Here is a 12,421-nt window from a genome sequence, read left to right as displayed (position 1 = left end):
AATAGCATCCTGCTATATAGTGACCATGCAATAGATAGTGATGAGAATATGACTTTAAGCAAGGCTGTATGATCTGCCTCAGAATAAGAACAAGTGAGTTAGTGAGGACACAGGCTCAGGACCTGTATTCATGTTCTCCCAAGAAACAGAACCAATGGGATGTACAGAGATACATAAGAATCCTTTATTATGGGAATCAGCTCATATGATTATGGCTGAGATATGCCATCTGCAAGTTGGAGAACCAGGAAAGCTGGCAGTATAATTCAGTCTGACGCCAAAGGACTGAGAACTGAGGGGATGCTGGTGTAAGTTCCAGAGTCTGAAGGTCAGAGAACCAGTAGCTCAGATGTCTGAGGGCAGGAGAAGATGGATGCCCGGCTCAAGAAAAGAGAGAGAGAATTTGCCCTTCCTCTGCCATTTTATATGGGCCCTCAACCAATTGGGTGATGTCTGCTCACATTGGAGAGGGCATATTTCTTTACTCTGCTGATTCAAATATTAATTTCTTGGAGCACCGGGGTGGCTCAGTCGTTTAAGCATCTGACTTCGACTCAGGTCATGATCTTACAGTTGGTGAGTGCAAGCCCTGCATTGGGCTCTGTGCTGACAGCTAGAGCCTGCTTCATATTCTGTGTCTCCCTCTCTCTCTGCCCCTCCCCTGCTCTCTCTCTCTCTCTTTCGAAAATAAACATTTAAAAAAAAACAAATACTAATTTCTTCCACAAACATCTTCTTAGACACACCCCAAAATAATATTTTACTAGCTACTGGGCCTCCCTTTGCCCAGCCAAGTTGGCACATAAAATTGACCATCACAAGACCTTAAGAATACACTACAGTTTTGCCCACAAAACTGCAAATGGTGGGCACTCAAGTTTCTTTCCTGTACATCAGCTGGCATAATGTGACATATGTAACAAATTCTTCCCTATTCCCCCTTGATCTTTCACATCTCCTGCCTCACCTTTCTTTGTCTTTCTTTGGCTTTATATAGGTGTTAGGAGTCCCTACAGAGGATACCTGGCCTGGAGTTTCCAAGCTACCTAACTACAATCCAGGTAATATTGATTTGAGTTTCTCGAATGCTCTGAGAATTAGCAATGTGAAAACATTTGCCACACAGATAGGGTAGCCTTCTTTTATTGTTAACTCAACAGTAAAGATGGGTCTAGATGAATTTTTAGATTCCTATATTCCCTGCTAATCCTTTTATGAGAAGGACACTGAAATAGTAGTTGAGGTTAGATCAGTTCTCCAACTCTATACAACACAAGTAGCAAGCTGCATAAGAATTTGGAATGACTGTTGCTGTGGATTCCACATCCATTTCCAAATATCCAATGACTCAAAAGAACTCAAAAGATGGTCTCATTTTTGAGCCCCATGACTATTATTGACTTTATTCGTTAGGTTCTTGTACCTCATAGAGTATTAAAAGAAAGCTAATATAACAGAGGGGAGGTAGAGTCTCATTAGGCCAAGGACTGGCCAGGTAAGATGTTTCTAGTTTACACAAGAGTTCCTCCATTGTCTCTGGGCCTAACACTTAGTCATTCTCATCATTCATTTGGTCCTCCAAGACTGGCTCCTGGGAATGGATTTGGAAGTGTTGGAAGTGTTGCCTTTGGGGGAAGTCTTTGAGAAATGGTCCCAAGGCCATGCCAGAGAGATCAGATTACCCAGTAGTTATTCAAGGATGTTGACACTGAAGGAAGGAGACAAGCAATGAGCTATAGGATAAAGGATTATATCAGAGGCTGGGGAAGCAAGTAATGGCTACAACAAAGTTGAACTCTTGCTGGCAGGATTAAAGGGGAGGTAGATATGTACAGATAAAGACAAGATTGGCATGATTATGGCTCAAGTCAGATTCTCTAGTCTTTATGTTCTTATAGTGACCCATCACTAAATACGGACTTTCTCCAAATTGTTGTCATTACTAACTTTGGTATGGGATTATCATAAAAGGGTCTCATGAAATCAATAAATTGTAGGAAGTTTAAAAAAGCAATTAAGGGGTGGGGGAAAGGGGAAAATGGGTGAAGGGCATTGAGGAGGACACTTGAGGAGGGGACTGGGATGAGCACTGGGTGTTATATGTAAGCGATGAGCCACGGGAATCTACCCCAAAAATCAAGAGCACACTTTACACACTGTATGTTAGCTAATTTGATAATAAATTATAATTTAAAAAAAAAAGAAGTAAAAAGAAAAAAAATTAAAAAGCAATTAAGGAGCATAATAGGGGCACCTGGGTAGCTCAGTTGGTTAAGAGTCCGACTTCAGCTCAGGTCATGATCTCACCACTTGTGGGTTCAAGGCCCATGTTGGGCTCTGTGCTGACAACTCAGAGCCTGGAGCCTGCTTCAGTGTCTCCCTCGCTCTCTGCCCCTCCCCCCTTCAAAAATAAAAATAAACGTTTAAAAATTTTTGTAAAAAAAATGGAGGCTAACAAAAGACATAAGAGGCAGGGGATTTTTTTTCTTCTTTTTTCCATCATATAATACTTACACTCAAACTATTCCTAGGGAATCAGGCATCTTGAACTGACCAGGGTTATAAAAGCCCTACAGCAAGTGAAAGACTAACTGTAAAGTCATTTCAGCGGCCTTATGAATAATCATATGCATTGCTAAATGGCCTTAGGGTCGTTTACAAATAGTTTACCATTTCTAACTATTTTGCTTGAGTTTAGCACCTGAGAAAAATGCCACTCTGGCCATAAGGTTTAGAATAATGCCTGGTCCTTTTGGTCTGAAATAGGAAAAAGAACAGGCTTCTTGTAGAGACCATGGTCCAGTCTGCAAATGGTTCTATCTCCAGTTGCCACAGTTTCTAGGAGAACCTGGTTCTATTTTTCCCACCCTGCCTATACCTCTCCCTACCCACTCTCCTCTGCAGGTAAAAATGGAAACCCTCAGCTTCCTACCATGGATGCAATAAGAAGTTTAGGGTCACAAATGGGTTATAGAAAACCATTTAGATGATGTCAGTACTAAGCTGCCATGGTGAGCATATGCTATTCCTCCAAACTTCAAACGTTTGGGTTTCAGGTTGGTTCAGGCAAATAAGCAGTGATCCTTAACACAGAATGCCTTGGTGAGAACAATAATGATAGAAACTTGTTCAAAATGCTTCCCTGCCAGATTCTGTACTAAATAAGATAACTGGCTCCCAATAAAACAGCAAGAAATATGTTGCATTTTTCATTTTGCTGTCATTTCAAAGTAATGTGCAATTTTTTATTTATGAAGAGAATTCTCCAGGCCCAACATCAATAGTGTTCATACTTTGCATTGTTTTCCTACTAGGGATTCAATTTAATTCAAATAAGCCAAAAAATTTTGAACACCCACTATCTGCCAGGTGCTATATTATGTGTTGGGTCCGCACAGACAGATATGGTACCTTCTTGGATCTCTGAGAACTTGGGTTTGTATTCATTCATCTATACTCTCTCAACAGCTCTCCTTATTAGGAAGGGTGATCACTTGTGAGCCCGGCTTCCATGGGTTTGGGCAATGTGTAGCTTTGGGCCAGGCCGAGCTTATGAAAGGAAGAGAGTTGTAAACTTAGCTACGATGAGGATGTCTAACTCTGTATTTGTGAATCTTAAAAGTCCAGCATATCTTGAACATGGGGTCAGGACTATTGATAATCATAAAGACTGTGTTTTAAAAGGGTCATCATTTTTTTTCCAGGACTATTCCCTTATATCGATTGAGAAGACCCTTTGAACCATCCCGCACCCACCCCCATCACTGAAATGCCAATGCTGCTTCCACACATTTGAACTCCAGTGATTAAGAGAACAGAACAGGGTATGGGAGCCAGAAAAATACCACAGAGAGAACAGTAATGGTATTCTGGATGAGATTTCCATTCCTTTCCTTTTCATTCTAAGTAGTGGTAAGAGCCCCCAAACTTGGAATGCAGCCGGAACCGAGAGCTCAGAACTTGGGAGGACCATCCAGTGTCCATCTATGCCTACTCTACCCTTGCCCAGACCTTGTCCGGACTAGGTCTAGGAGGACAACACAGTTTCTGTTTGCATAGGTTTAAAAAAACATCTGGTGCTGATCCACCTGGACAAGTTTCTCTGGCCGCTTGTTTTCTTGGGACACTAATGAGCACGACTGTAGGTTTTTAGCCATCATCAATTCAGACTCGTGTGCCTGATTAAATCTGGGCAAGGGAAGAGAGGTATATAATTTTAGACACTAGGCTTCCTCTTTCTTTCTTTCTTTCTTTCCTTCCTTCCTTCCTTCCTTCCTTCCCTCCTTCCTTCCCTCCTACCCCCCATTTTAAGCAAGCTGGCTGAGAACTCTGTGTCCTCTACTTCAAAGGGCCAGTTGTCTTATTTTGATGTGGGCAGATTGAGAAGTAGGCTTTGAAAAGTAGGCTTTTTTTTGTTTAATCTTTTCTCCTGGGATAGCTTTCAGAGCAATATATCCAAGTGTCAGTAAGGGGGTTCTGACGAGCACAGATTCCCAGACTCTCAGCAGGATCATTCTCTAACAGAAATATAAAAGTGAAATATTAAAAACCTTGGAACGTGAACTCCATCTGCAGAGTAGCCAGTGGCTTGCCTGCTTGCACCATGGGAAAAAAAAGATCTTGAAAAAAGAGGGAGGAGAAAAAAGTGCTTTGAGTAAGAGGTTTACAGGTTTAGTAGAGCATAGTAACATCCCCTCAAAGAAGTGGGTGTTGCTCTGTGACCCCCCAAAATGCTCTGCCTTTGACTCAGCCGCCAGAACACTCACCCTCCCCCCCGCAAAACACCCCCTTTTCACATGCTAACTGAGGCGCCTGTGATTGGCTGAACAATAAACTGGTCACACTTGCTAAAGGCCTGCCATCTTTCACACAATTAGCCAAGACACATTAATCAAACTGGCGGTGAACTGGGGCTGTGCTGGCCTCCAGCGCGGGGGAGGGGAGAAGTTTTGGTGATCCCTTAATAAGAGTCCATAGGAAGCAATAATAAAGAACGACATGCTGGAGGGGATTCTACTATCAGAAAGTCTGAAAAGGTTAAAGCCCCAGTTGATGCCCCATCTGGGATATACTGGGTTTATGGCAGAGAGAATCTCAGAAGCTTAGAGCAAACTGGATATTGGTCTTGGCTAAAATCTGCTCATATAAGACAGTAGTATAAATTTTAAAGGTAGACCCCTATAGACAATTTTACAAAGTTCCCTGGTGCTCTTAGCATCACCTCCAACCCCGCCCCCCCCAAATGTACTCAGGAGTCCCTCCCCTTTTGAGCCTAAAGCACTTTGAATCCAACTAACCCAATAGGAATAAAGTGTATATAAGAAATAGAGAACCATTTAGAATCAATTAAGGCTGGCAGAGTGTTGTTCCTAAACTAAGTATTTGGAGGACATAAAAATAGTTAATTTTGAAAGAGGAAAAAAAATAACAGTTATACTTTGAGTGGTAATATCTTCCTTCTTTTCTTTTCCAAATTCCCTTTAAATAGATTTTCCAATGGCAATATAGAGCTAATAAGATCATACCTTAGAGACCAGTTTGCTACAGAATCATGTAAGGCTTTTAGGAGAACCAACTAAATATTTAGACGTTTCTCAGTGAAAGTAAACGGAGGCCTTACTCCTCTGGAGGTTGTCCAGTCACCATCTCATTAGATGCAAAGATCCTGTGATAAAGAAAAACTTTTTTTTTGTGCCCACATGATTGCAGCCCAGTTGTGGTTTTTAATGTGTCATTGATTGTTTCATCCAACTCCTTTTGCTCCACTGAAAGGGTCTGCCGTGGCTCTGTTTGCTTCCTTAAACATGGGTTTTGAAAGCGCTCATGCTGTGTGAGCTCAAATCCTAGCATTAATGTACTGCTGGGTTCATTTCACTACACTCAAAAGCGCTGAGTTTAAATCCCTCTCAATTCCATTTGAAGCACCAGAAGACTTTATCCTCCTCCACTAATGGTTCCAAGTTTACATCTAGATATTGGGGGTCAAGGACAGGAGAGGATTTAGAAATAACAGTGCATGACATTAGTCAATGCATTTGCCAAATTGGCAATTAGTTCCTGATGTGCGTGCAAAGCATTTTATTCCTGTCTCTTTGATGCTTGTTCCCATTGAGAAGGGAATAGAGTCCGCAGAGGCCTTCAAACTTTTAAAGAAATATCTGCTGAAAATCATGCCTGATTTGTGACATGAGCTCAGCTGCAGGGAAGCATCCGGGATTATCCTGGTTCTTTCAGCCCCAGGAAAGAACACTGCACATGGAAAGATTTTCCACTGGAGGAACTCAGTGGAAATCAAAAGGCAGGAAAGCAGTACTAAAAGCCCTGCAGGGACCCAGAATCAGATGTACTATAAACCATAGGCAAAGGGATCCTGCTGACGCCCAGTTATTTTCAGGACGCCTGCTTTTTCAACTTTTGACCACCAGGTGGAAGCAGGAAACAACAGGCATGGAATACGGACAGCAGATAGCATTACATTAGAGCAATCTAACCTCACTCTTGGAATGTTTTAGTTTGAGCTGAAATCCAGTGTGAGAGCTTCATCTGACTTCATCTGACACCACTATGGACAGATGATGATTGCAATCTAAAATGACCCTTGTCCCTTTTGGGATGACAAAGAGCTACCATGCTTTGCGCTCAGAGGGTTCTGAGCATGTCTTTGTGTGTTTGCTGTGAACACAATGTAAGATCTGCATCAGCATCCACTTTGTCACATGAGCTGTTAGCCAAGGGAGTTATGCAGTGGGCTGAACGAGGGAAAATTACTGATAGAAGAGGTTTTAATTATGGACACCACTTCCTCATGAAACAGCAAGTCCAAGCTCCACCTTTTACTACCTGGGGCACTTGAGGAAGTTCCCTAATCTGCAAAATGGGAGCAATCCTGTCATTTTAAAAGTGTTCCTATGTACCAGGCACAGAACACACATAACTTCTCCTCCTTCCCACTGCCTGCCAGGGTCTATGCTGCTAAGAGTAGCACAGTTTTATGCATGAGGAGGCAGGTTTTCTCCCAGGTTCACCCAGAGGCATTTCCTAGATTGGAGATGAGTCAATCCATGACCAAACTTTGTTCTCTTTCCATTGGGCATGTTGCATCCCTCTGTCTCATTTTGCAGGGTGGTTCTGAGACATAAGTGAAATTATTGAACCTCATCTGCCACGATTCTTAACTTCTAGTAGGTGCACAAAACAAGTTAGTTCCCATTCTGTTTTACCCAGTATGGAGGTTCATTCAGCGGTTCAGTGACTTGACAGGGTTCAAGGTATGTGAGAACTGAAGCTATACCTGTTTTTATGTTTAGCTTCCTTAGATTTCTTAGCTTCCCTCTAGATGTTAGGCACACCTCCCAGTGCCAGAACTGACTTCTATGTTAGCTTGCTTAGGCCTAAACCTTGCCTGAATTCATACTCTCTAAAAGCCAACCCTCAGTTTTCAAATTTTTACCTAAGTCAGTGTGAGTACCTGTTAAGGCCATCTCTTGTAAAGGCTCCATTCTGCACCGCTGACTTAAACTATTGTGAGATGCCTGCCTGCTATGACATGGGCTCTTCCCTGGCAGAATCCTTAGTGTCTATGTGCTACATAATGGGTGTCTAGTAAAAGCTACTAAATCACCGAAGGCATCAGTATCATCTTTATTGATTTCACCGAAATCTTAGTATGGTAGAAAGAATACTTAAGTTTTCTACAGAGCAAACTTGACCACTTCTAGTGCTTCTAGTATTTAACACATGTCCCCTAACTGGTACATAGTAGTGAGTTAATACATATTTGTTAAATGAAATCAGTGATCAGGAGCCAGAAAACGTGCAATTCTAGTTCCAATCACATCCTCTATGACTCTAATAATCCTTGTTCTACACACTTGACCAAGGACATACATGTAAGTTATTATTCACCTTATTTCTGGGTAATAATAACTACTGTTTATTGAGCACTAACTATGAGTTAGGCACTTTACTCACACTGTTTTACTTTGATTCACAACAACCCTATCAGATAGGGGCAATGTTATCATTCCTACTTTACCCTAGGGTCACCTAGCCAAGAAGGGGGTGCTTCAGAATATCCAGACCTTTTGGATTTCAAGGTGGTGCTCACAGCTGTATTCCATCTTACCTTCCAGCTATTAAAGGGCAAATATGATGATATGGTAATTAACGTCCTAGACTGGGGATCAGCTAATAACACTTTCCAAGTTCATCTCCAAATGATTATGTCCTTCTAACTAGACTTGGTCTTAGAATCTGTGAGCTTGATGACATGTTTTTGGAATGTAATGTGAATGGGATCCCAGGATGGGGACTGTAGCAGCCCCTGCTTGCTACAGCTAATCTGTGAACCCTGATTGGGCTCATTACCACTGCACTTCTGCAGGGCTGCCGAAAGCTCCTGGGGAGTTACTATTAACATCTTTATTAACCCATCCCCCTAATCAGTCAGTGAAGTTCATTTAGATACACAGCCTACTTTGATCTTCATTAATAGTTTCTTCTAGTTTCTACATTTATTTTTAGTTTTCTCATCTTTAATTTATTTGGTGGCAATTATTAGTTTTTATTGAGGAGGACTAGATGATCTTAAAGTAGTTAAGATTAGGAAAAATTGCAAATGAGTGAAAGCAGGTAAAAAAAATTTTTTTTTTTAATGAAACCCTGCTATATTCCTTCTCATTTCAAGAAAAAGGGCCTTAAGATCCCAAATATTGTGAAACTGGCTCAACCTAGAGTCTCCTCCCTACCTTCAAGGCCAGCGCCTTGTTCCACCCATCTCTGTAAGGCACAAAGCAAGACATGCACGTAGGCCCTTTTGAGGTACTTTTACATTTTAAGGATAATGTTTAGTAAATTTATTTCATTTTTATTTTTTATCCAGGCATCAATTTTTCATTCATTTAACAAATATTTATGAATGCTAGGTACTAGGAACTAGGAGATTAAAAAATAAATAAGACATTGATACCTGCCTTCAAAGAATACAGTCTACAAGGGAAAGATATAAATAATACAACCTGGAAAGTATTATTCTAGCAGCATCCCCTGGGGACCTCTGGGAACACTGGGGAAAAGGCCCCCTTAGTTTGCCTGGGAAATTTAGGATTTTTTTTTTTTTTTGAGAGAAAGAGACAGAGCTGGGTCTCAAAGATGATGAAGTGGGCATTCTCCAGGTGAACAATAGGGAAAGGACATTCCAGACAATGGAACTGGACACAAAGGAATAAGAAGGCAGGTTTATTTGATATTGTACCAAGCAGGTAAATTGCTCAAGGAAGCTAGAATGTTACCTTTGTAGTGGTACATTGCTGGAGATTAACTTGGAAGGGTAGACAGGAACTAGATTGAGAAGTTCTTTGTAATCATCCTAAGGATTTAAACTTTGACCAATAAGCAAAGAGAAGGTATTGGATAATTTTTAACAGGGAAGTGATATGGAAGGATTTAAATTTACAAATTGCTTGCTAAGGAGGGCACTTCTGATGAGCACTGGGTGTTGTATGTAAGTGATGACTCACTGAATTCTACTCCTAAAACCAATATTGCACTGTATGTTAACTAACTAAAGTTTAAATAAAAAAAATAAATAAACAAAAAGCTATCATGATCAACAACAGCAACTAAATTGCTTGGAATACCATATGTAAAATTAAATTGGTGGTGTAGCTGAACCCAAGTCTGTCTGCCCAACACACAACAAAGTCAATCACTAAGACATCAGATATGCAGCAAGGAGATCAGAAGCAATGTGGCAATGCCTTAGATTCCAGAAGACAGGAGTGCTTGGCTGGCTCAATTGGTAAAGCATGCATCTCTTGATCTCAGGGTTGTGAGTTTGGGCCCCATGTTGGGTGGAGAGATTACTTAAAAATAAAATCTTAAATAAAATAAAAATTAATAAAAAATTATAGATTCTAGAAGACAAATAACGAGTGTCAACTAGAGCAGTGGCAATGGATAAGGAATGGAAGGGACAAATCTAAAAAGCATCTAGGTAGTTAGAGTCCAGGGAGGTTGTAACTGATGGGATTCTAGTGGGTAAATGAGAGCCCCCTTCACTGGCACAGAAAAGAAAGGGGGAAGGAACAGATTTGTGGAGAAAGTAATGAGTATAAGATTGAAACATTTTGAGATTTAGATATCTGTGGGACCACCAAATGAAGATATCTAAAAACCAATCAGAAATACAGGCTTGTGATTATAAGTGTCCAATGTAGAAATACAAAATTGGAAGGAATCTGATTAAAGTGGTATTTGAAGCCCCCATGTAAATTCAGTTACCCCAGGGAAAGTGTGAAGAGAAAGAAGACTATGATAGAACCCTGGAGCACCAGTCCTGAAGGGTCAGGCAGAGAGAAAGGGGTCTTTGGAAGCTGAGAGGGAACAGCCAGAGGGGCTGGAGAAGACCAGGAGATGATAATAATCATAATACCATGAAAATCGTATGGTCATAAGCTCATTGGGGGACAGGCAATATATGTCTGTTCATTCCCAGGGCTGAGCACATGTGGTGGCCCTTAAACATTTGTAGAGACTATGGGGCAGTGGTAAATGTCAAATGATGCATCACCAAACACCATATGCACCAAAAGCCATGACCAAATTATAGCTCAAACATCATTTGTGGAGGTGGACAGATGTTAAACATGGCACTCCCCTCCACCCCCTGCCCGGGGAGACGAGAGACTTGGATTATGCCCATTCCCTTCACCTTCTCCACCTACCAGGAGCAAGGCCTGGCCTCCCCTTCCTCTGCAGAGACCATTACCTTAGGAAGAGGCTTCAGAGGATGGAATATTTTCTTAGAATCCACAGAAAATTTTGGTGCAGGGTTAGAAAAGTGATAAGCTATAAATGTGAGTTGAGTGCCAGGTTCAAATGCCACGGAGCACCCCTCATGAGAGCATCATGGACTTTCAGCATCCTGCTGACAAAGCCCAAACAGAATCTAAAGCCTGGTAATGTAAAGCGCCAGAAGAGCCAAGTTTAGTCTCCTTGAGCCAAAGACCAAGGAAGTAAGCAGCGGTGAGGGTGTGAGTGTGGTTAAGGCAGAGGGAGGTCGGAGAAGAGCTACAGATTTTTGCAATGCAGTTTTAAGGTTACTGCTTGAGATAGTGAAATAAGGCTAACACCATTATCAACTATTTAAATATATGGTATCTTAAGAATGCATTGTATTTGGGAAATTCCAGAGGTGTAGTTCAGTAGGCTGCATTATAAGATAACCTTAGGGTGATTGCAGTAAGACTATAGAAACCAGAAAATGTTTTACCTTGAGCTAAGACTCAAGATGGTTCTTGTGATGTTTTATCAATCAACCAGCAAATCTCTATTGACTTGAATCTGTTGTGAAAAGAGCTTTCTCATTTCACTTATGAAATAAGATTCACGGAAAAAAATGTATTATTGTATTATGGTAGCAACACTTCTGCCCTCATTTTAATTTTATTCCATTTAGTTTGGAAATTAATATGTTCAGATTTTTAAGTTTCCCTTTGCAACTTTCTTCACTTTTCCTACCTCAAATTCTACTTGAACTCAGATGAGAACTCTTATTAAAATAATTATGAAGAAAAAGAAAATTGTAGAAGGAGGGGATGGAGAAAAATTTAGTCTATTGATTTACCATCATTTTTGGAAAGAGAAGGAAAATAAGCTACCTATAGACCTATTATCTTAAAGGCTACTGAAGCCAGAGAAACAAGCTTGAAACGGTGCTGTGTAGGATGCCTATCTGTTTGTGGATCATTCTCTCATTGATCACTTGCAGCTTAACTACTGGGAAAAATCAATGGGAGAGAGGCAAGGTCATCCAGCATCAGGTTATCTCCAGGAGAGTGGAGGCAGGGGAGGGGGAGCAAGCATTGGGCTTTAGCTGTGCCTCAAAACAGCAATCTAACTGTACTCTACACACATAAATCCCTCCATTTCAGCTAATGTGGCTACAAAATAGATGGGGGAAGAGAATCAAGCACAGTCTTGGAAGACATGGAGCCTCAAATTCAATGTTACTACATTGCCTCCTGGGACAACTCTCAGGCAGAATTTATGAGGACTGATCTTTCCCTTGCCATGCTTCCTCTTTCACATCTTTGAAAAATATATTAAGTATGCACCAGACACTATGTTCTGCAATTTTTACATATACTGATTAACAGAATTTTCACAACTAGCTTGTTTGAGGAAATGAGCCTCAGAGAAGTGTGTGGAAGTCACTGATGAGTGGTCGACCCTACCCTCCTTGCTAGACCAGCACCTTCTGCCTCATTTAGAGGCACACTAGAAACATCTGGAGATCATTAAGGACAATAATAACAACACAATAAGAGACCAATGCTGGGCTGTCCCAAGGCTCATTGAATCAGACTCTGCAGGATGGAGACAGGGTTTCCTTTTGGTTCAAAACTCTCCCAGTTGATGC

The 12,421-nt window shown here is 41.1% G+C and overlaps 1 protein-coding gene across 2 annotated transcripts in view; it reads left to right on the top strand.

The window, feature by feature from the left end:
- CDK15 (cyclin dependent kinase 15) overlaps window positions 1-12,421 on the top strand; it is an 81,478-nt gene that overhangs the window by 43,324 nt on the left and 25,733 nt on the right. For both annotated transcript variants that reach the window (XM_047870609.1, XM_047870610.1), the window contains exon 10: window positions 998-1,061. In XM_047870609.1, coding sequence (XP_047726565.1) covers window positions 998-1,061 — 64 coding nt within the window. The remainder of the gene's footprint in view (window positions 1-997; window positions 1,062-12,421) is intronic.

This window comes from Prionailurus viverrinus, chromosome C1 (genome assembly GCF_022837055.1).
Source record: "Prionailurus viverrinus isolate Anna chromosome C1, UM_Priviv_1.0, whole genome shotgun sequence".
Lineage (NCBI taxonomy): Eukaryota > Metazoa > Chordata > Mammalia > Carnivora > Felidae > Prionailurus > Prionailurus viverrinus.
Note: the sequence above shows the minus strand (reverse complement) of the source record. Positions and strands in the feature narration are given on the sequence as shown.